At 35.3% G+C, this 24,913-nt stretch overlaps 1 protein-coding gene across 3 annotated transcripts; it reads right to left on the reverse strand.

The window, feature by feature from the left end:
- Positions 1-264: 264 nt before the first annotated feature.
- On the reverse strand, positions 265-17,663 carry ATVPS33 (Sec1/munc18-like (SM) proteins superfamily). Of its 3 annotated transcripts, none has more exons than XM_086576693.1 (22): positions 17,560-17,663; positions 17,452-17,491; positions 17,306-17,386; positions 17,028-17,222; positions 16,011-16,121; positions 15,824-15,889; positions 15,581-15,688; positions 15,421-15,465; positions 15,220-15,276; positions 11,479-11,573; positions 10,419-10,470; positions 10,203-10,259; positions 9,766-9,828; positions 9,561-9,667; positions 8,788-8,910; positions 8,570-8,651; positions 8,326-8,396; positions 7,251-7,331; positions 3,359-3,416; positions 3,174-3,235; positions 2,632-2,725; positions 265-685 (listed from the first exon to the last, which is right to left on the reverse strand). In XM_086576693.1, the coding sequence occupies exons 1-22, from the start codon at positions 17,610-17,612 to the stop codon at positions 596-598; spliced, it is 1,791 nt and encodes a 596-aa protein (XP_086432819.1). In that variant the 5' UTR covers positions 17,613-17,663; the 3' UTR covers positions 265-595. The 3 variants fall into 3 exon arrangements, with proteins under 3 accessions (XP_086432819.1, XP_086432821.1, XP_086432820.1); XM_086576694.1 differs by lacking the exon at positions 265-685 and adding an exon at positions 1,149-1,217; XM_086576695.1 differs by lacking the exon at positions 17,560-17,663 and having other exon boundaries at positions 17,028-17,214.
- Between the last annotated feature and the right edge of the window lie 7,250 nt (positions 17,664-24,913).

The following is a 24,913-nucleotide window of genomic DNA, read 5'->3' on the forward strand; positions in this document are numbered from 1 at the left end:
GTTTTCTAAATATAATGAACCGGTAAAAACCGAACCAGAACTGACCCATGAACACCCCTAGGTATGACCCGCACCTACAACTCTGGTGGACGAGCCCGCATTTTCTCACGTTACACGAATGAAACTCCTTTGTCCCTTAATTAAACTATTAACGTACTTCAAATAATTGTGCTTACCTCCTCCGCAAGTTTCAAGACCCTTTCGTCCTCATTTCTTTCTTGAAGAATATTGATTATTAAAATAATCAACAATAACAACAGCAACTGATGTACTACGCATCTAAAGAAAATTATCTCGATAGCTTATACACCTCAAGTTTAATCTCATAGAATTTACGTATACAATCTGTGAAGTCTAAAGTTCTGAACCCTCCTAATTGTATTTCCACATATCCCATGGAAAATTGATACAGCAACAAGAAAATAAAGCACAACATATATCACATATTCACTGTAGTAACTGCTTGATCTTGAGCCCGCAAACGTGCCACTTAATTTGTTTTCAAATCTGGGAACCATGAAAAATCACGTCCAATCACTAGAACAGGCATGTTTTAAGAGCATATATCGTTGAGTCCGGCGCCTCCACCCTTCACTTAACCTAGGTAGTCCATGAATGCTTCAACCAAGGAGTGACCACTCAACATTTTTGTTGTTGCAATAATCAAGTCAGATGCCATTCCTTCCTGCAAAATAGAAAGAACCAGGGACAAGCAAATAAGCAATAGTGGCTGAGTATTCTCAGCAAATTTCAATGCAACCAAGTTCCTTGTATATGCCTTTCCCATTTATACCAGTTTGCTAACAGAATTCTAACAGACAGCAAACATTTCACAAACAGCCAGGGTAACCACTGTGCCAGTGCCACCAACCACCAGACTCAAATAAAATCATTACCAAAAGTCAAGAGTCTTCATATAAACATTACGGAATTGACCTAGTTCCTTAGGCTACTGGAGATCCGATGTTAAGGGAAATTAATCAGTGTACTTGTCTTCGGCGATGTGGATGAAAGATAATACCTCCCTTTTTCCTTTCCCTCTCCCCAGGTGTGTGTGTGTGTGTTAGGACTGTCATTGTCTAGCGGTAGGCTGTGTTTGAGGTTGGAGTCACTTTGACATTTGCGGAATTCAAATTATTTTCTTGTAAATAATAAAATGAGATTTACTGTAAATAGGTACCTTGTTTGTACCCTGAAAAAGGCAGTTGGTGAAAAAACTGAACCAAAACAATAAAATTCAGAAATAAACTTTCAGTAACTAGGAAGGAACCTGTATTTAGTAGACAATCCTTGTTGCCCGATAAAAATAAAATGAAAAATTCCTAGACAACTAGTTTCTTGTGTCCAAATTACTATGCATGCAGAATAGTGAGAATACTAAAGAGGTTCTCCTCAATAACAAGTCCCTCATCAACAAAATAAGTTCACGATATCAGAACATGATGTTCTTTAGAATAGAAAACAAATTTCAATAATAGAGTACGATCAGTACTTTCCTAACCAAAAAAGGATCCTAAACGGAAAACCAATCCTAGCCAAAAGTTTTAAAAGTACCAAATAAATCAACTGCAATATCTCTATTTCCTACTAGTTTACAGTAAATCCTTGTTTCGCTATAACTTAAAAAATTTCGTTCATACCATTTTGTCCTACACTTGATTGACAGGTAATCCTTTCCTTTCCCCCTATTTGTGTTTATTTGGGTTTCCTTGCACTAGTGGCTGACCTTGATGATAGCTCTTGGGTGTAGGCTCCTACAGGTAGCCCCAGGCAAGCGTTCTAGACTCATAAGAGATGACCGGACAATGCATAAGCCCTAGGAGTACCTAAACTTTGTTTTACTGATACACTTATGAATGAAATTCGACAGTTGCGAACTCAAACTATGCAAGAGAAGATCCACATCAATCATATACGTAGGGAAATCCAAATGAACATGCACCAATTTTTCGTTAGAAAAACATGATCATGAACCCAAACAAATGAATCCTAAAAAGAAGCTGATGTAATTTAGGGTTAATAATTACTAATTAGGCTATCTTATTTTTAGGTTATTCCTAGTTATGCATTTATGTATTCTTGTTGGTTTCTTTTTCCATTAGTTTCTAAATCGTACGCCTTCTAAGGCTAAAAATAACCATGTAGGCCTTTGGCCAAGTTAGTTTTGGAGATTGAATTGAAATGATTTTTAGTTGAGAATTAGGAGAACTCGTTTTATTGTGATTGTGATTGTGATTGCATCAGAAGCATTGGAAAAAGGCCAGTCTTTTGGCGAAAAGTAGGACTTGGGGATTTAAGAACGATACTGTCACCATCTAAAGTTCAAGATTCTAACTGAGAATACCTAAAGCATATATGTGGGAAAATTTACTATCAAAGATAGAGGGTATGAGAAAAATTTCATTGATGTTGCAGAAAAGTTAAACTGCATTGTAGTAATTCTAGAACAGAAACACTCATCTAAAGGCTATTATGAAGCCGGTTTTGGAAATGCAAGCACCATCTAATGGTGCCTACAGTTTGGTCAATCAGCAATAAACTAATGTTATTTTCCTGATAATTGAAAGCTAACAGAATTTAGCTCATTTATCATTGCTGGTGAATCTAATTGTAGGAAGAAAATATGTTTACCTGAGCACTTAGGAAACGAAGAGCCGAAATTTCTGCAAACGTAACGCCACCAATAAATACAACCAGAACCAAAGAGCGGCGTCCATTTGCTGCCCTGTTTAATAATGTAGTGAGATACAACAGGAAATCTTGTAGAACAGTTGAGTCATGATGAGCTAATCCAAGGTTTGAGCATTGAGTAATCAGATACCAAATGGGAATTTACTTTTTCTTTTTAATTCTTTTCCTTGTTGAGAATTAGATGCACAAAATTAAAATAAACAGAAAAATATGGCAGTGAAAAGAACATTTGTTTTAGATGGTGAACTTTAAAGATAAGCTGTGAACCTGTGATTACACTCACCAGTCACCACTCACCAGATAGAAGTCAATTGAAAATTAAACACATTGTAAACTTTCATCTGACTTTTGGTTCTTATATTATACGAAAAAAGATTGAACTTCACTCACACTGAAAGCTCCAAAAATCCGGAAATGTTTAAGGACCACATTTAATTAAAAAAAAGTCTAAAATTTCAAGACTATCAGTTAAGCTGGCATACTTGTCAAAATTGCCTGGAGTGCCCGGACGAACATCATATGATGGACTGTGTGAATATCCGCTCTATAAATAGAATGACATAAACAAATATATCATCAGGTAATCTACATAACCACTATCAGAACTATCGAATGGCTGGGTAACAAATATGACACAAGTCATAGCAAATTAGCAATAGATACTTACTCTCTTTGATTCTAAATGTGGTCCAGGCAATAGCTTCAGGGTCTCTTCAAGAGGACGCCTGCAGCATAAAAAAAATTCACATTAGACAAGGGCTCTGTAGTCGATACATAATGGATTTTCGTCAAATAAGTTTATGCAGTGTTGACAAGTAAATAAATTCAAAAGAATTTGAAGGTCAAATTTACCACTTACGTAAAAGAATTTCATGTACCAGAAATTTCCACCTTCCAGGCTCACACAATGGATTTCTTTTTTCTCGGTAAAAAGATAACATATATAATTTTTGTTTCTTAAAGGAAAAAAGAAACTGAAGAAGACCTAGAAGTACAAGATCAACAAGAGCATAAAGTAAGCCCAACAAAAACCTAACATACAATCTGCCAAGCTATATCAAAAAACAGCAGTTGGTCCCAGCTAGCCACAAATTAATGGAAAAAGAACACCATCTAAACTCCTTGAACAATTAGGACTACCGCAAAACAATGGCCTTGGTTGATAGAATAGCCTCCTCCTGTAGTCCTGTATAGCTGAGATGCCCTCAAAACAACGTCATTACGGCTCATCCTCCCAAAAGATGGAAAAGCTAGTAAGCTCCAAAGGACATTACCAGAGGAAGAGAAAGGACCAAGATCTCAACTCTTCAGCAAGTCCAATACCCGACCAGCCACATTCAAACACACTACAGTCTAGGTGAAAAACAGACCAAATACTCCAAGAGAAAGCCCACAAAATGGATTATTATAATCAAAAGCATTGTGAATACCATTTATTTTGCTAGTGGGCTATTCATTCAAATTCATCAAGCCGTGTTTTCAAATTCTCCCTGTAGTTAGTTTTTATTTCAGAGCAGTGATTTACTTCAGCCATATGACCAAATCAAGCTTTATGAACGTATGTGTGTGATATTTATAATATCATCCTCAACCGCTAAATTTCGTATCACCAGTGCCAGTTTCCCCATAAGCTTCTGAAGCCCGAATGAAATCGACCATGTACCTCCGACTCCACCAGGCAGACTGTCGATTCAAATTTGCTGGCTAAACAGGTATAAAACACACATCACATAATTTCTATACACTCTTGGCCAACGTAAAGCCACTAGCTAAACAGGTATAAGAGACACATGACATGCTTATACACTTTTGGCAAACATCAAGTCAACATTAGCTGGTAAACCAAAGGATAATATGCAGTGGCAGAGCTACGAAATTAATTAATTCTCTGTTTGAGCAAGTAAAGGCGTTGCATTATCCACAGTCCACTACGTATCCAGCTCAACTAGGGTTCACTATGTGTGCCTTCCGAAAAAAGGTGTTTGGTGAATCCATTGTTCCATAAACAACACAGTGGTTTAAGGAATCTTTTGTCTCTCCTACAATACGGTAATACAAGATTTTGTGACTTCTGTGTTTGTGTCATTCACCTGCTTGAACCCAATATTTAAAACAAACACCAACCATTGATAAAACACTCATTTTATCCAATGGATAGAATACCCTTTACGTGTTGCCAAACACGGCCTAAGGATGGAAAAGTTACAGTGACAATCATCTACATGGTCTATAAAAGACGAAGCTGCCCCTTGCATCCTTCTGTGGCGATGCCAGACTCCAAATAAAGACTCAGGGTACAAAGTCAGACATAGATGTCTCAATCCCACTTCCAGTCACAAAACCACAAGCCAAAATTGCTGAAAATGAGGGTACTTATCTTGTAGCTAAACTTCATAAGAGCCCGAAATTATCCAGAAGCATAAATTGAAAGATACATGACAAACATAAATGAACAAAAGATTCAAATAAGGACTCTTAATCATATCAAAGTTTTTCTCCTTATTTTTGCTCTATCTAACTACCTTTAAAGAGAGACGCCTAGATTACAGTAAAAGTGACCGTATGGGGAGTTGGCACCATCTCTGGACGAAAATACCCCTAGTCTTGCTCCATTGATTTCCAGAGATTGGCCTCCGTAAAATGAAAAACACTTCCTCTATCACTATATTTACCCAATCCCCCTCACTCAACCGGATCTTCATCAACTTGCCCCCCTTTTCCTCACTTTCCTGCACATCCATTGCTTTTCTTTGATTAATTTCTGGAGATTGGGCTGTGGGAGTTAGTTTTTATGTGTGCCTTTGAGTGTTCAGCCTGTCTTCTTTTTCATAGTTCTCAATCATATCTTCCTACATCCCCAACGTCTAATCTGTAAAGTATTTGAGCTTTGCGACGACTTGGCGTCAACACGCTGGGGGTTTCGTTCAATTTGATATGGAAAGGAGAACTCTACTACAACAACAGATATGCTTCAGTTCTGAGGTTCTGTATTTTTTACTTCACTTCGTAACACCGTATGGTCTCCTCTAGTGAAAAAGCTACATATTATTTGGCATGCTACTGAGGTAATTCATTCAAGGTTACAATGGCAATCTTAGAGTCACTATCACTTTCAATCAATCCCAGCAGGGAGTTGCAAGTCATCGGGACCAGTCTATCTATTGTAATGCAAGCGTTTCCCGTTGCTTAAATTTGTTTCAAGTACATTGATCTCAATGCATGTTTTCCACACATTTGAAGGTAAAACCATCACTGCCCTTTCATCAAAATTCTGCGCTTCTGCATTTTGGATGGACAAAGAAGAGTACTACAACCTTGATATAAGAACTTAAGGAACATTTGCAACACAGACGTGATATGAAAGATCTATGTATTTATGACATGAATCCTTCCTGAAATGGATATCCAATTTTCTTTTTTCTATATTTTTAAAGTTAGAACTTTATTCTCCAATCCCCTTAAATCCCTTTTTCCCCAGTTAAGGGGGGACTCGCAGACCCTTGGGCCCAACATCCCAAGGCTTGACTAGTATGGAAAGCCAATATAAAATGATAAAAAAAATATCTTTCTCATTTCCTTTTCCATTGTTCTGAATACTCTTAACATCAGAGTGTTATAACCCCCTTCCTCCAACACACACAAAGAAAAAAAAATCAATTGAGTTACAAACTTTTGATATTCCACATTTAGGATAACTGGATACGTAGGTGATCATTTCTTAAAAGAATTGATATTCAATTATTACTAGGCTCAGTTATTTATTGGCAGAAGCAAAGGGTATAAAGAGGTAGAAAATGAAAAAAGAAAAAACTTTGAGGGTTTACAACGAAAAGCAAAGCATAAAGAGGCACCAACAAATTTAAAAAGATGTTACTGAATTTGGTGGAAGGGATCAAAGATGACTCTGAAGAGGAAGAAGTGGTGGCGAGGAAAGACACGACATCCGACAGTGGTGCAGCAAGGGGACCAACCAAGGCTAATGAACAAAAGTGAATGAGGAACAAAAGTGAATGCGGAAGAACCTGTAGTAGGTAGAAGGGAAGGGAAGCAGACAATGGGATCGAGAGATTATGTACAGGACTTGATCAAAATTGGGGAAAGGTACAAAATCCCGGTTGAGGAGAGAAATAAAAAAAGTGAAGAAACTAATCAGAGATGAAGAAAAAAGATTGGAGAAATAGAGGACAAGGAGGAGGCAGGCGGGGTGGTGGTCTGATCTATTTACAATTGTAAATACTTAGGTGGTATAGTAATTCTTTTTGCTGCTGGGCTCCGGATTGGAATGTGTCTTTTCCCTTCTTTTACAATATTAATTTTCTGCTTCACTTCTCTGTAGGTTGTACAGTTTTTTTTTCTTTATTTTTCTTTTTGAGTTTTTTGGGGCCAAGTTAAGCAGTGCTCTGCCTAGCTTGGGGACTGATGTAACTGTTTTGCAGCTATAATCACTATAATATTGTACCTTAATTTTTATGGGTCCAGGAAAAAAGGAACAAGAGTTAGAAAACACCATAAAAAGAAACAAGCAACACTTCTCACTAAAAGGAATTCGATTATCTCACCATCCAGATCTAACGGCATGCTGAACAAGACGAATGCTCAAAGGTGCATATCCAGAGAAGACGTAGGAAATATCATTGGGGCTGCATCATGGACAAATAACTAAAATATTAGCAAATTTATTCCTTTCTTTTCCCTTACTTTAATTTTGTTAAAAGAAGAAAGGAGGCTTAAGTAATGTTTCCCATAAGAAGAAAGGGTCGTATATCAACAATAAATATAAACGAACTTACGCACCAATATGAGACGAAACTAAACAAGTAGAACAACAACAACAAAACCTCACCCAAAAAACCCATAGTCAGCGACCAAACCAAGGACAAACAGAACGAAAAAGAGGATTGGAAGAGTAGCCTCATCATGAATGGCAGTTTTGAATAAAATGCTAAATATTTAAAACACTTCTCTTTGCCTCATTCCAATTTGCAAGTGTTGTCTGAGTAATCATCATAAGCTGTGTGTGGGTTGAAAAGAGATCAGGGAAAGATGAAAAAGATGCCAGTTGCTACAGCTTTGCACAATGGGATCATAAAAAAGGTATATTTCTTCGACAACAAACAATTAGGTTAAGGCTATTCAGTCGACGCTATTGTTCTACAAAATGGCATCAAAAATTTTGTGGGGTTAGATTAACTAGTCCTAACCTAAGATAAATTGACCCAGATAGTGTGTCCGTATCCGACGTGGATACAGTGTCTAACACGGCGAAGTATAAAACATTGAGGTATATAACACACAATACGTATACGTATCAGACACGGATTATTTTTAATATATGGCGTGTCCATGTAACATAGGTCCTAACTTAACCCAACTACAACTACTGCAAACCTTTAGCCCCATTCCAACCTGAGATGTATAAAACCCCACAGAACCTGAATAGGTTAAATATTGAGGCTATGACTGGGCCGAATTTGAGCCACACAATACCATGTCCTGACCCAACCCAACACCCAAGTACCAAACTATTCTCAAATGCATCACAATGTCACTATGTTTTTGGTGGCAACCCTCAAATTTCTCACCACAATGATAATTGCACTGAACATTCATAAGGTAATAAAAGAGAGCCAATACTTGGATGTGTCAGTATCTTCTGGAACAAGTTGCAGCGTACGCTTTATTGTCTGCCAATTTCCTTTAATATCCTGAAAAATAATGCATGCAGATTTAGACAATGAATAGCCAAAGATAGAGTGTGCATGTGCAAGATGTAAATGATGAAAAACTGGTAAAAAGGACTTACAAATAAAATCAATATGAACGAAGATACAATTCCAGTGGCATACTAAACTGAATATCAAATAAGATGTCAACCAACCTGTCTTTTAAACAGTCCAGCTTTTTCCAAGTTATTGAGTGTAGCCATGTGCTCAAATCCATAGCTGTGAAGTAGCTCTCTCCTGAACCAAAAGAATATTATATGGTCCATCTGAATGTTCATATAGTATATATGGTACCTCTATGAAAATTAATAGTTAAAAGTACAACGTAGTAAAATGGAAAACCAGCTAAGAAATGGTAGTGAGTGAATCTTACCTCAAACCATCAAAGGTTTTCTTAGGTATCCCTGAATTCGTAACAGAAAACAGTACAAGAAGCCGTAAGACACTGACAATAGGATCCTGTTTATGAATCATTTCTTCAATGTACTCTAAGCATCTGCATGAATGAATACCCTAAACGTTTATGAAAGAACTTCCACTTCAAAAACCAAGCAAAAGACGTGTATTGTCAGTGTGGCTGAATTAGCTCTACAACAGAAAATTTTAAAAAAAAAATATTTACAAAACTTTCATGTGAATGGGAAACACGATTAGTACTTAATAAATACATAAGTTTATGTAATTGAAACTAACTAGAGGACATCATAACCCCCCCAGGAGGCCTCCCTTCATTGTTAGGTTTCTACAATGTAAACCCTAATATTTTCCTATATAAAGATGTGTGAGAGAAGGCTGAAACTAATTAAGGCCATATAGTCTCCAGAATTTTATCTTCTTCTCATATTCAAAAGTCAAAATATAATTTTACTATCAATAAACTGATTATATGTATCAGCGGGAATTGCAATGTTATTCAAGTACTACTACATATTCCAGCAATTGTTTCAAGACCGTCATGATTATTATCTGTAATATGCAGACTAAAGTCAACTAAATCAATAACCACAGAATTTTACAGAAAAAATTGTGTAATTTTGGTGTTTCTGATCTTTCAGCCATAATGTTTAAAGGTTCCTACAAGTAAGAAACATGGTGTACTTTTTAGACAGCATACATTACTAAAAGCAAGATGACAAATTAGCTCACATGTCATAACTCAGACCCTCCACAATAGTATGCTCTATATCAAGTCTTCCAAGGAATGAAGGCTTTGATGTAAATGTAGACAAATGCTGAGCAAGATTTATGTGTCTCTGAAGGAAAAATCAGTAAGAGAAAATACATATGAATTAAGAGTTGACGCTGATACTTAAATGAAAAAGCGTTAAAAGTTTTAGGATAACAAACTTACAGTTATTTCTGGTAATGAGTTGAGCTTTCTGACGAAATCTTTTAGTTCAGACACTGTCTGAGTCTGCACACAATTATTCAAACTTTATTACAGTCCTTTCCAAACTAAAAGCAACTGAAACACTACATCTTAAAAACAGCAAACATTGAGCTTATGCAGTAAACTCCTTTCAAAGACATTGTTCGACAGCTTTTCATGTTTTATAAGTGACGAACATTCTATAAGGATAAGCTGCATAAAAACTATATTAAACAGAAACAACAACATTGAGTCAGTTGATTGTAACTGTTCCTGCAGGCAACAGCACCTAATGGAATAATGCAATTGCCCTGTTTACTGTCAATTGTAGGTAATTGGTGCATATTATCCAATAAGAAGCACGAGGAGTAAGGCCACAAAGGTAGATAAATAATGCTTAAACTGCCCTACTGACTTACAGTGGTTGACATTTCTGTATAATCCTGCTTCATGGATGTTGCTTTTTGACGCAGAACCTACAATCAGAATGCAGAAGCTGGCTAAAGAAACCGGACTTCAAAGTAAAACAGGAAGTTTTCACAAAGCATTTACAAAGTGAAAATACTATCTAAATAGAATAAGAAAGAGTATAATTAACATTGAGATACTAAATTAGCTAGAAAGAAAAGAACTACCTGAACAACAACTTCAAAATTGAGATCTCGTATCTCCTTAAATAGCTTATCGCTGAAACAAGTATAAGAAGACACAGTAAGTGCATCCCTGTAACATGCTATATTGCTAAAATTGTTCATTTGTTGCTTACAATTTTGTGTATCCATCTGTTTGCTGTACACTGGGCCATTATTAAGCTCTCAATAGATATCTCAACAATATCCATTTTGTGAAGACAAACTTATCTTTGCTACAGGGATTGCTAAGTGAAATTGGTCCAAGTGTCTCCCCGACCTTTTCTCTCTCCCTCACTGGCCATATAGCGCCTCTTCTATATTTCAGGTGTGACTCAAACCCTATAGATGCGAGTATGCGACAAAGGAAAACAGGCTTACAGATATTGACGCATGTGTTGATTATGAAAAAGATAGCAGCAAGTCACATCACACTGTCATTAGTGAAAACTGTGGTACTTAGTTGTGTACCATGTGTGCACACTGATCTGCTTTCAAATTGCCACCCCATTATTGACAGTTGTATACCAAAAGACCCATCCTTATGTCATTATTTTTATTTTCAAAACGTCTACAGTGTGATTCATTTCACCAAGAGAAGAAAGTGTAATACGCTGGCACCGCAGTCCAAATATCGAGGACATGTATCTCGATATGTTTTGGCGGCCTTGACTCTCTGTTCTAGGCCTAACATAATTAATTCATATCTATGCAAAATTTTCCTCCAGAAAACAATGACTTCTTCCCTGTCCAAAGCATGCATGCATAAATAGCATCTTATCCATTTAAGTGAAAATGTAACATATCATCTTTTCAACCTTCAACTGAAGAACCATAGCTTTGCTTTCTTGTTCAACATCTTCTTTCTCTTTTCTAATTTATTTTATGTTATGGATTCCAAGATAAAATAATAAGGCTATCCTTTTGTCGTTTTGTGCCAATAGCTATAGAGGGCAATATGCCCATAGACAACCTCACAGATCATATCACCAAACTAGATTGCAAAAAGCAAAGAACCTTTTTGCTTGCATGTGACATCACAGAATTTTAAATGAAGATTGTTTACCTTGAATTAAGCGGAACCTTTGTCTTTTTCCCCTCTTGTTGGGCCCCCATGATAGATGAATCAACCTCCACAGAACCATTATTGACACGCAGAATCTGCAGCAATATTATCAGAATGAAAGTGTTAGATCAAAAGTTACAGTCTATATCAATGTTTAACAGTGTTAGTAACTGCTAGAGTACAAAAGCCTGAGCTGCTGAAGAGAGACATAACAATGTATATCAACGCGGTCGCAGGTCTAACATAAGGCAGGCACACACCTAACAATACCTTTGGGTGTGAGCTTCTTTTCTTTTTTGGAATAGGTGAATTGAAAGATTTTATTGAAGTAAAGAAGTAGAACGAGAAAAATTACAATTACAAAAAGAAAGAAAAAAAGAAAAAATAAGACACCCTCAAAGACTACATTCTACAGATCGACCAATCAAGAAGCTCTATACAAATCCTCCCATCTCGCCACAAAATGTTCAAAATAAACGCATCTCAAATCCACAAACACTTTACTTCAGTAACAAAGAAAACCCTTTAAAGCTATGACGACCTTCTGGAACTTCATTGCTTTACCCTCAAAAGTTTGTCTGTTACATTTTAACCACTAGAAATTACCGATGACTTCGTCACGATGCCGAATCGATTTCTTTTATATCAAAATTTTAAACAAAAATAATAAGTTCTTCTCTAAAATATAGCAGTATATTTATGGTGTTCTCAGTATAAGGCCATCGATCTCTAAGGTATTAATGAGAAATCCATCAATCAGGTCAATAGATAAGAGTGGGGGTGTTAGTTAGAGTTAATTCTAATAACTTTACGAAAAATATGTTATTCGTCTATGCAACTGTAATCAAAATCGCCAGAGAATATACAAAAATATAAGGACACTACCAACATAAAAAAGAATTGCAATGGTCTTATGCATTGAAAATCACATCCAAAACCAGTTGTGTTTTGTTATATTGATATCGGGTAAAGTTTGTTTGTTACGTTCCATCCACCCCCCACCCACCCACACACACACATGATCGCAAATGGTGCCACATTCCAAACACATTGGCCTCTAGAAGAGAATGGTCATGTATACCACTGAGTAAGGAGATCCACCACCCGACCAAAACTAACCCAAACTAATCCAGAAGTCTCCTAAATATAGGACCAAATCTGCCAAGAGCAAAATAGAACTCGAGAACATGATTTACAGACTCTGCAACTCTATCACAATGTATAGAAATCCAAGGCTTTGACAACTAAAATTGCAAACTGTAAGAATCCGCTCCAAAGAAGCGCACGACACTAAGAAAGCAACTCTACGAGGTAGCTCGGAAACTCAGATTCATAGATCCTGGAAAACAAGGACGGGTGTCAACAGAAAAATGAAACCAAGAGAGAAGGGAGAAATATAACAAACTAACTGAGAAACTGTCATTCTTACTAGGGTACCGTATCATCCAATCAGGATTTTCTAGATTCAAGTTTACACTGCCAAGTCTAGCACTTTAGCCATAAGTGAGGCTAAACAATTACTGATCCAATCACTGAAAGCCCTGCGAATGCCGAGAATCCAAGAGAAGCTACCGTTAGATCAAATCATGCACTCACTAACTGTACATCCTTTTAGCTCACACGTGTTGAATAAAGTTAGATCATCTTCCCTACGAGGTCAATCCAGGGCCAAGGGTCTTCCCTTAAAAAATATATGATTCCCCACTCCAAGTTTATACCTAATGTTGTTGATCTGTTGAATATGCGAAGGACATTCATAATACCCCTCCATACCCCACACCCATAAAGGGTATGAATAGGACATTAGGACCACACTCCCAACTGAGGTGATCCACACCAAAGCGCAACAATCACTTTCCTCCACAAATTTTCTCTCTCACACAACCAAATATCCACAATCATTTCCCAAGAAAAGACACGGTGAAAGACTGGATGCTCCTAAGACCCAAACCCCGACCTTTTTAGGCAAGCAAATCAAGTTCCAATTAACAAGGTGGTACCTATGGTGCTCTTCTGTATCATCCCAAGGGAAATTGTAAATAATCGATTCAATCACATGAACCACACTCATGGGTGTTGAGAAAAGAGACATGTAATAAACATGAAGATTACTGCTTTTAATAAGCACTATCTATCCCTATAGATAAGTATCTTGCTTTCCACGCAGTCAACTTTCTACCCAACTTTCAACAAAACCGTTCCACCATGGATCCCCAATGGAGTTGGACCTAGAAGAGGCCCCAAAAAGGAGACCAAGTAAGATGCTTAGAAGGTAGGAACACGGCATCACAACCAGGCACAGCGGAAACTACCTCTACATCCCACCACACCCACAGGAAACACCTTGCATTTTATAAAAAAAATGACACACAACCCAGAAATAGCCTCAAAACAACCAAATATACCCCTTAACCACCTCACTTGCTCACTGTCTTCTCCCAAAAAAAAGACCATAATATCATTGAAGATGAGAAATTAGCACATTATCATGCCCGACTCTAAAACCCAACCTCTAGTGCACCTCTCTCTTAGCCCTAGAAATCATCCACCCAAACTCTTGAAAACCCCAATAGGAGACCCATCAACAAGCACAGAAAAAGATGCACTGATATGCAGTTTCTAATCCGCCCCCTCCACTTAACCTCAAACCCTGGTCCAAAATAAAACTCTTCCTCCCACTCAACGTTCAAAAAAATGATCCAAATTAGAGAGGATAAAGTTCTCTTGCTTATTGGACCAAGTATACTTGCCCCTATTAAGTGGAAGATCCATCAGCTCGCATGTGTGTACAATGTCCTCCAAACCTCTCATATCAACATCAATATGACACCACCATTACTATCATCAGTGTACCTCAATATATTAAAGTCACCGCCCATACACCAAGGTAATCCATTAGTGAAAGCAAAAGTATCATCAAGCTCTGCCCCAAAATTATCCTCACTCCTACCATTAGATGGCCCGTACTTTCTAATACACCTGTGATAACCTTATACATAGTCTCACCTTTCAACACACAAAGAATAGACACAGAAAAATATCTGATAGCAGACTCAAACACCTGAACTTTAGGGTGTTGTATGAAAGAGCATGCTGAATTTCAATATGTTAGCTTAAGGGTCAAAGAACAAGTCATCACAATGCTGGGGACTCATAATTATTATCTTGAGTATCAAAATGGTCAACATAAATAATAAAAGATGGTCCAAGGACCAAAATATCAAATTCGAGCAATATATCGTGTACCCCAAAAACCAAGATATATCGGATATATCGGTGGATATATATCCTTTTGTTGACCGGTCAAAATTTTGTTTTGTATGTCGATATATCAAAAATATCGTCGATTACATTGGAGAATATTGGAAATATCATCAATTATATCAGAAATATCATTGATATATTAATAAAAATCGGTCAAAATTGGTCAAAGTCAACAAAGTCAACAATTTATATCGGATATATAGTATATATCAGTCGATATATATATATATATATCGGAAATTACGATATATATCGGGGAAAAAAAGATTCAATATTCGGTGGAGATATATCGAATATTTCCATCTCGTATGACCCAAAAAATGAGATATCTCGGCGATATTTTGGGCCTTTTGAGATGGTCTACACTACTAAGTACTTTTCCAGTTTATCTAATACTATATCATCTGGTGGAAAAAAAATTATTTCACTTCTTTTCCAACATGTAGAATAAAGCCAAAGTCATTATGCATTATATACCTCATCCAGTAGCCCTTCATAAGTTAACTGGGAACACATAGGTGTAATCATGTCCACCTGTACGGGGATAAAACATTCATAAGTCTCTTCCTCAAATTCAGAAAGTTTATATCTTAGCAAAAGTATCTATACTACAATTGCATATTTGCATGCATAATAACAAGTGGACTGGGTAGTACACCAGATAAAAAAAACAGTTACCTCTCTATCAAGTAAAATGAGAGTGTTTATTTCTGGGGATCCCAACTGAAGCACCATAATGAAACTATTAGCGACCATAAAACGCATGTCAATCTAATATATTATTAACTTTTCAAACCAGATATCATGTAAATGTTGGTTAAGGATAGCACATAATTACATCTGATGAGTTTACTGGCTCTTCTACTTGCATGCGATCCAAGATGTCAGCAACCCATACTGATGCTTTGCCTTTTGCCCTCACATGTGGTATCACTCCAAATAATGACTACAACTTATCATAAAAAATAATAAAAACAAAAACAAAAATAGTAAGAAAACTGATAACAACATTAGTAGAAACTAAGGTAAAATATAAATTTCTCCGTAAGTCACAAATTGCATTTTGAGGAAAGACATAAACCTCAAGCTTATGAATGGACTTCGCAATATGCCAAGCCGAGCTTAGATCACCATCAACCTGAAATTCCTGTTAAACATAAAGTACACAATGATATTAGATGCGAATAAAACTAATAATTACAAAATAATAATTGTAATATATATAACAATGAGAGAATTATTATTATGAACCACTAGAATTCACATACTCTATAGGCCATATCAAGTTCAAATGAAAGCACATCCTCATCCAATGGAATCATATACAAAGGGTACTCCCCAATAGTGATCAAGTGATGGACCTTTTCCTCCTCAAAGATCTGCAAAATCCGTACAAAATTCTATGTTGAAGTAACATATGTCCAAAGAATATATCCATGAATATGTAATTGATGCTAATTAGTATATATATCCATGAATATGTAATTGATGCTAATTAGTATATACATTGGTTTACTACTTGTTCTTTCAAAAGAAGTTTACTCGCGACCTAAGTTAAAAAGACACTACATTTTGCAGGGATTTGCCATGTCAGAAGGTTATACAAGCAGTGCTATTTACAGCTAATTAACCTTCACAACACAAACCAAAGCCTAGCACAAAATGTGACTAAATTTCTTGGTACACAATGGCTACCAAATTTCCATGTCAACTCACAGAAAGAAACCCAAAGCTCCTTCTTTTGACACATCTTAGAGGTCAAAATTGAAACTTGAAATGCCCAGAGTTAACCAAGTTCTTTTAATGATAACTAATGCTTGAAAAAAGAGTTAATATATATATATATATATATATGAAGACAAGTACGTAAGTTTATCCCAGGGAGCCATCGCCTAAAGTGAACACTAGTATTCACGTACATGTATCCCAGGGACCCATTACCTAGAGTGAGCAGTAGTATTCACTTCCAGAAGAGTCGCACACATGCATCCTAGAGGTGATGTATCCCATGCTCAGACACATAAAAGGGGTGGTGTGTGGAGATGCGTAAACATAGACAATGACAAATGTATGAAGGCATCTAGAGTGGCCATTTTACACAAGGGGATGCATTACATGGAATACCGGAACGGGCAGCTTGGTGATTGGTCTGAACAAACAACATTTAAGCATCATCCATAAGGCCATCAATACTTACATTGAAGGTGCTTTCTAAAAGACCAAAAATCATGCATGGGCAAGCAAATATATAACAAAACAAAAAAGTTGTGCTAAATAAAACTAACCTTCTCACAAGCAACAACGCGACGAGGAACAAAATAAACGTAATATTCCCTCTGAATCCCTTTGGAAACATCAAAATGAATATGCGTGGAAATATATTTCATCAAATCAAGCTGACTCCGAACAAGATAAACAACCCTACTACATTCCGTCTCAACTGGCTCTTTGGATAAGTACCTCAACTCCACACTATATTCCTACACCCAAAAAACTCAAAATCTCATTCCTTCCAAAGCCAAATTTACATAACATAAATAAAGAAAATGTGAGAAACACGTGCCTTGAGTGACGAGGTTTGTACAATAAGTGCAAGTGATCCACTGAGTTTTTGATCAAGGACTAAACACTTTTTGCCACGTATCTAAAATAAATAAAAGTGTAAGTTGTAATAATTTAATTTAATTGAATAAATGCGTTGGAGCTTACGTTGTTTAGAATGGTGAAGAGGTCCTTTTGAGATTGCTCTCTGGATCAATAAAATAATGATTAGTTAGTTTAAAAGATAATCATTTTGAAATGAGAATTGTAGTTTACCTGAGAGAAGAGAGATTGATTGGTGCGTTATCTAAGTTTGGGATCTGAGCCATTTGAATTTACAATCTGTTTTTTTTTTTTTTTTTACTCTTCTTTTATATGAGGCGAAGCAGGCCCAATGAAACGGTCCTAGGCCCACTATTAAAAGTCCTAAAGATGATTGGGCTTGAACAGGTCCAAAGTCCAAACCAATGTCAACGGATATATAAATTGGTGGATTTTGAATGTTCAATGGCCAAAGAATATGACATATATAAATTGGTGGATTTTGAATGTTCAATGGTCAAAGAATATGACATATAGTCCTTAGATATATATTATAGCTATACCCTCTTAGCTCTATTTTTCAAGGCTTCACAGAGTCTCCAATTTTTTGTAAACTCTAATACTAATTACAAAAAAAAACAATTCCAAATCCTTAGATATATATTATAGTTACTAGATTTTGGACCCGGACATACACCCGGGATTTATTAAATATTTTGTGTGCTGAAAAGGCTTTACAAAATGTCTCACACAAATTTTCGAATCATAATATATTTTTATTAAAAATAAACCGAAATACATTAATGAGCAGTGATTATGGTGCATAAGTACTTGGAAACTAATGGATCAAATTGAGATAGCCTACTCACTTTCCAAGTATTTATGCACTATAATCGCTGCTCATTAACGTATTTCAGTTTATTTTCAATAAAAATATATTATGATTCGAAAATTTGCCGCCGTAATTTTAAAATAGAATTATCTTAAACTCGGTCTAGCTTATATAATAGTTTTATTAGATTTATGGTGATTTAGCAGCAAATTTTTGAATCAGAATATATTTTTATTAAAAATAAACCGAAATACGTTAATGAGCAACGATTAATTATGGTGCATAAGTACTTGGAAACTAAAGGATCAAATTGAGATAACCTCTTCACTTTGTGGATTAGAATATTAATCCGTAATTTTCAAATGAAATTATCTTAAACTTAATCTAGCTTGTATAATAATTTTATTAGATTTATGGTAATTTAGTGGTAAATCATCATCGTTCAGCTTACGTACTAATGTATACAAATCACTAAAACAGATTGATTGTTTTCATATCCTCAAAGAATACACTACTCCCACTTGAAAAAATTTATCACATGAACGTGTCCTACGAATGAGTGTCGTCATATTAAATTATTCTAAAAAATATTAGCAACTATGCATAGCTATGAGATATGAAAATTATATTAATTACTCATTTAAATTTCTTGCACCACTTTCTATAAAAATGAAGCATCAAATCTTGATAAAACTTATCGACTTCTTTTTATTGTTAGGTTTAATAATAGAAGTTTGATTGAAGTTTTGTGATGATGCTTAATGTGGCGAAGATAATATTGAAGCTACTTGAATAGCAAGGCATTCTCAATCACAATAAAAGAATTATAATAAACACTACTTGAAATGCAAAACTATATTTGTCGAGACATTTATTCCCCCTACATATAATACAAATATGTTTTAGGATTATTAGTTCAATGCATTTGCATCAAATTTCTGATTTTTCATTAATTATTCTTTGAAGTTAGTTTAATGTATTACATTACATCCAGTTTTCAGTTTCTCATTAATTATTCTTTGAGGTTAGTTCAATGCAGTTTCATCAAGTTTCCGATTTTCTGTTAATTATTATTTGAGGTTAGTTCAGTGCAATTGCATCCACTTTATGATTTCCCGTTAGTTATTCATTAAAAGGTTAATTCAGTATAGTTGCATCTAGTTTTCGATGTTTCGTTAATTAGTATTTGAGATTAGTTCATTGTATTTGCATCTAGATTCCAATCTCCCGTTAATTACTCTTTGAGGTTAGTTCAATACATCTGCATCCAGTTTCTGATTTCCTGTTAATTGTTTTTCTAGGTTAGTTTGATAGTTTACAATTTCTATACATTTTGCATATATGTAAGAGTATGTTTTTATAAACTCACTTTTGTTTTGGTTCCTAATTACTTGTAATTACTCATGTGAGGAAGCTAAAAAAGTTGACATTTATGCTTTGAAGTCAGTGCAATGCAATTACATCCGACTTCCAATTTCTAGTTAACTATTTTTTGAGGTTATTTCAATGCATTTGCATCCAATTTCGGATTTCCCGTTAGTTAATATCTGATTTTAGTTTAATACAGTTGCATCCAATTTTTGGTTTTCTGTTAATTATTCTTTGAGGTTAGTTCAATGCAGTTGCATCCAATTTCCGATTTTATGTTAATTGTTCTTTGAGGCTAGTTCACACTACACCATAATAGGATATTTGCAACACGCACCTTTTTTGCTTTGCAACGGTTATTTACCGTTAGTAAGTTGCCAACGCTATATAAGCGTTAGCAATGTTGCAAAGCGTTACTTTATTTTGGTGAATTTATGGAATTAATTGCCAACGCTTGAAAATCGTTTGAGAAGTGTTACAAATCCAAAAAACCAAAACAAGATCGAAATTTCAAAACAATTAAAAAAAAGAAATCGCTATTATATAAAAAACCTCTTTTCTCTCTCGGTAGCTAGGTTAGGGTAGGGTTTTCTTATGGTGACCTAACCTAAGAATGCTTCCCTCCGTGAAATCTCCATTCTCTCTCCTTCAATCCTCCGTGAAATATCCATTCTCGAATGTTTTCTCTAGATCCCTCTCGTTTTAAATAATCAGTCTTTATTTATCATTATTAGGGTTTAATTAGTTTTTTTTTTGTTAAAATTAGATTGTTGGATGTTAAACAAGCCGCAAGGAATAAAGAAGGGAAAACTGTTTCAGATCTTGTTTTTGAATACATGAACACCGATTTGAAGAAGTTTATCGCGGAGTTTTAAGTAATAAGGGGAGATTTGCATGTTTAGATCAAAACTCAACATGAGTTCGGATCGTTCACTTGACTAATGATCCGTTAATCGATTTCACTTGTTGTGGATTTCATTTCTAGTTGTTTTTCACTTCATAACTGAAGTGTTTTTCAGTTTTCATCGTTAATTAGAGTGAAACTTGTGTTTGATTAACTTCGGATCCGAGAATATTTGTTGATTGTTCTCAATGAAACGAAAACAATACTATTTCAACCTAATTTTGGCGTTTACGTTTGTTTATTTATAGTGATTTCACAAGAAATCAATCTTTGGATGTTAAGAAGCTTCAAGATGCGTATCTACACCGCAATGGCTTGATGATGCAAACTAAGAAGGTGAAACTACTTCACAACTTTCGAATTTCTTTGCTATTGTTGAAGTTTTGTGCCTTTTATAATAATTTAGAGATGAGTAGAGAGCTCAAATGCCTAATATGGTAATAATTATCTATGAAATAGACTTTTCAATTTTCTCTCAAATATTTTGTTCTTGGATCTTGGGATATTCTTTTTTCATTTGGTTTGAGTTTCTATTGAAATCGGCAATATCGTTAACATGCAACCATGTTTGAAGTAGAAACAATCAATTTCCCTTTTTTTGTTTTACGTTTTAAAATTCTATTTGTTTTTTTTCTTTCCCTCTTTTTTTTCAGTTTATGCACTTCTGGAATCCATGAAGTCGATTTGCATTGCCCGGTGTGTAAAGTTCATTATCCGCGAAGGGGTCAGTGTTTTTCTTCTTCAGTTTTTATAATTTATACTTTAGCTTTGATTAGGTTAACATAACCCAGAATGAAATTTTGTGCTTTGATACATGCATCACAGTATTAGAAACTTGGAATGAATCTAAAAGATGGACTTTACACTTATAATGTGGTTCACTCTTTTGATGTTTGGACTCGAGACAGCTTCTCAAAACTTTGTCAACCTACTTAATGACATTATGCATTTATGCCTATGTTGATATACCACCAATTAGAAAGGTCATTCTTTGTTGATATATAGTTAAACAAATGCCTTACACAAAATCTTTCGGTTTTGCTAAAAGGATGTGTGGTAAACCATTTTGTATAGTCGATTTTTAAAGGAGATAAGGGTTAGAAGAAAGTTGAATGACTTCTTTTAGTTTTATCTGAACAACACTTAGAATTTTACACGTACCGTATTTACAATAAAAGTAGCTCTTATTTGATCAAATCATTAGCACTAAAAGGTCTAAAGATATTGGTTTTATCATTCTCATTAGGATGCACAGGATCTTTTTGCTTTCTTTTCATAGAAAATAAGAAAGCATTTCTCCTACATACTTTGCATAAATTTATTTTGTTCAATCTATGATTAACGAAAACTTAGTAGTTATTTGATTAATCAACCTTATGGCTGACTTTCATGTTCCATTCTTTGACATCTTAGAGTTAATTGAAAGAGATTATGCATTATTATTCAATGTCATGTGCTCTAATATTTATCCAATATTTGACAAGCATATGTCTTGGCTTTTCATACTAGTGTTTGTGAATCGGATAGATAATGCTAAGTCCTTTTCATCTTCAAATTATTCACTTTCTCTCGTGATTATGACACAACATTGGAGTCCGGAGCTGCCACAAGAATTCAATAACTAATTTGTGTCAATAATCTCCTTCTTTCATAACTATCTCATGGACCATGGTTTTGGTGCCATATCGTGGGTTTTAAACCATAAATCATCATTATCCTATGAGTCCATTCCTTTCATGTCCGAGATACACAATCCTTTTAAGGGTCCGATAGGGATGGTGCAAATTGCATGAAGGGATATATCAATTGTTGATAAGATACTAAACTTAAACGAAATAATTATGAGATTGAAGATCTTTACTTATTAAACAAAGACATGTTTAGCTAGGTTTTGTGCTCAACGTTATTGTTTTCTTATCCGAGAAGATTGGCTCTATTTTGGTTGTTTGAGGTAATGTCTTAAAAGACAATTTGAAGACAACATATTAGAAATGTTTTGGTGTTTGGTTATTGGATGTAACCGGGCGTTGGAATGAAGTAGTTAAACACTGTTGATCGGATGGTTGTTAATTGTGGTCCACTAATGAGTTGTGACCTTTATCCCATGGTGGTTGCTCCACTTATGGTAATTGTTGGATGGATGGCTAGTATATTGGAATGACTACGCTATTGGAATTTTGATGTGGACTTCTCCAACCATTTGGGTATACAACTCATTTAAAAAACAAAAGGTGCAAAACTGAAAAGAAACATGTGAAACAAACAACTAAAATTACAAAATGTTATATGCAAACCTGCAAAACTTGATTGATTATCCGGTTAGTGGAAACACACTAGCCATTAGTGTTTGATCCGGTTTGAGACTAATTGCTATAGTCTTTGATAATGGTTGGTTTTTGATATTACTTTCGAGTCACATTCATTATACAAATAGAAGATATCTGCTTGAAGTCTATTTTTCCAATTATGAAGCTTTTATCTAATGCCTTTTGTCCCCGCAGTGACTGACGTTTACGTAAGAGAAACAAATTGCAGCTTATTGTAAGAGCCCATGAATGTGTTATGGATGGTTTTGAACGGTTTGCTCGGGGGGTTGATCACTCTATTTTTCGCTACCAACTACTGTGGTATGCATAGTTTTGGTTTCCCATTCCCTTTATGCATCAAATCAAATCTGCAGATAAGGTAACACATTTCGTCGGGACGGCAAATAATGTTGGGGCCATATTGGTAGTTGAAGGGGATTGGTTGTGGTTCCCAAATTGATTCATCCCTTGCCACCTCCAATTCAGTCTCCTGAGACATCTCCCGAACATGTCCTAGATGAGACATGGATGCAGGTGAGATATGGCAGGGTTTTTGACATATATATATAGTTGATTAAAATGTACCCAGTTGAATACTCACATAATTGGATTTTTGCAGGAGCTTAACATTCAAAGACCTCTAACTCCAACTCGGGGGCCACAACCTCGATCTTGATCGTAACTTCGCTTGCTTATATTTGATTGATCGATCTCGCGATGCATTTTATACTTAATATCATGTCAAGACGCCTTGAGCCTAACCTCTCTCTCCTCGCATGATCATCCGCAACATTGCCATCAAACAGAAAACTCATTTACCAATGGTCTCATGTCTTTGCAGTGCGATTAGCTCAAGCAATGCCAATGAAATTGGCTTTATCAAGGTATGTTTTTAGTTGACACTAATGGGTTTTAGTATTTTAGACCAAAAGAAAGAAAGTGGATTATTAAATTAGGGACATGATTTCCTTTCTCTCTAAGGCTATTGAATTAATAAGATGCATATTATGATTTGTTGCTATTGTTACACTTTTTTCAAGATTTAAAGGGTGGAGTCTGCGTCTTTGTCTTTGGTGTGGAGATTGTTGTGATGAAGACATGTTTTTTTTGTGGTGAATTAGGACCTTAATAGGCGATAAAAAGTTTGATTTCAGTGTGTTTAAATATGTTGGAGCAAGATTTATATGACAATTAGTTATCTTGAATATTCTCGGAATTCTAGTTTATCATGATTCTTTGTTCCCATCTTAATTTATTTGCTATTACTTGATGTTTTGTCCGGTGTATCTTGATTTGAATGTTTGCTAGGAATCATGGGATTTCTCTCGGGTTCATCTGGCGATACTTATTGGCCCTTTGATTCAAATGAGTTATAGGTGTGTTAGATTCATCTTAAGTTTGGCTAGCTCCATGAACCGATAGTCCCAGCACCTTGCCTCTTTGGCTCAAAGATATTTTATAATTGTCTTTGACACAATGTTAAGCGTTCTCTCACCTTGGTTGGGGCGAGGTTTAGGGTTGCTATAAAATATGGGATTTTTTTTTTTATTATTTGCAACCCATCAGCAACGGTTCATAACCGTTACAAATTTAAAACGTTGCTAAAATTTTGTACCAAATAGGCATAACAAAAGCGTTACAAATAATATTTGCAACGCTTAAAACCGTTAAATTTCTGTTTGCAACGGCTAATAGCGTTGAAATTTCAATTTGCAACGGTTATTAACCGTTAAAAAATTTCAACACTTTACCCACGCCATATTTTACAACGCTTAAAAGCGTTTTATTAACAACGCTTTTGCCGTTACAAAATAGCCTGTTATGGTGTAGTGTCAATGCATTTGCATCAAGTTTCTGATTTCCGTTAATTATTTTTTGAGGTTAGTTCAATGCAGTTACATCAAATTTATAATTTTCCTCATTAATTATTCATTTAGGTTAGTTCAGTGCAGTTTCATCCATTTTTTAATGTTTCGTTAATTAGTCTTTTAGATTAGTTTATTGCATTTAGATCCAGTTTCCGATTTCCCATTAATAACTCTTTAAGGTTAGTTCAATACATCTGCATCTAGTTTTTAATTATTTATGCTTTTAGGTTAGTTCGATACAATTATATCCGGTTTCTGATTTCCCGTTAACTATTCTTTGAGGTTATTTCAATGCATTTGCATTTAGTTT

This window comes from Coptis chinensis, chromosome 8 (genome assembly GCF_015680905.1).
Source record: "Coptis chinensis isolate HL-2020 chromosome 8, ASM1568090v1, whole genome shotgun sequence".
In the NCBI taxonomy this organism is placed as follows: domain Eukaryota; kingdom Viridiplantae; phylum Streptophyta; class Magnoliopsida; order Ranunculales; family Ranunculaceae; genus Coptis; species Coptis chinensis.

What these genes read in the sequence shown, in the direction of transcription:
- ATVPS33 (XM_086576693.1), bottom strand. Translation starts at nt 17,612, where the DNA reads ATGGCTCAGATCCCAAACTTAGATAACGCACCAATCAATCTCTCTTCT. An exon ending in AGCCAGTAAACTCATCAGAT is followed by an intron (nt 15,466 to 15,580) that starts GTAATTATGTGC and finishes ATGGTGCTTCAG; the next exon opens with TTGGGATCCCCAGAAATAAA. An exon ending in CTGGACTGTTTAAAAGACAG is followed by an intron (nt 8,397 to 8,569) that starts GTTGGTTGACAT and finishes ATTATTTTTCAG; the next exon opens with GATATTAAAGGAAATTGGCA.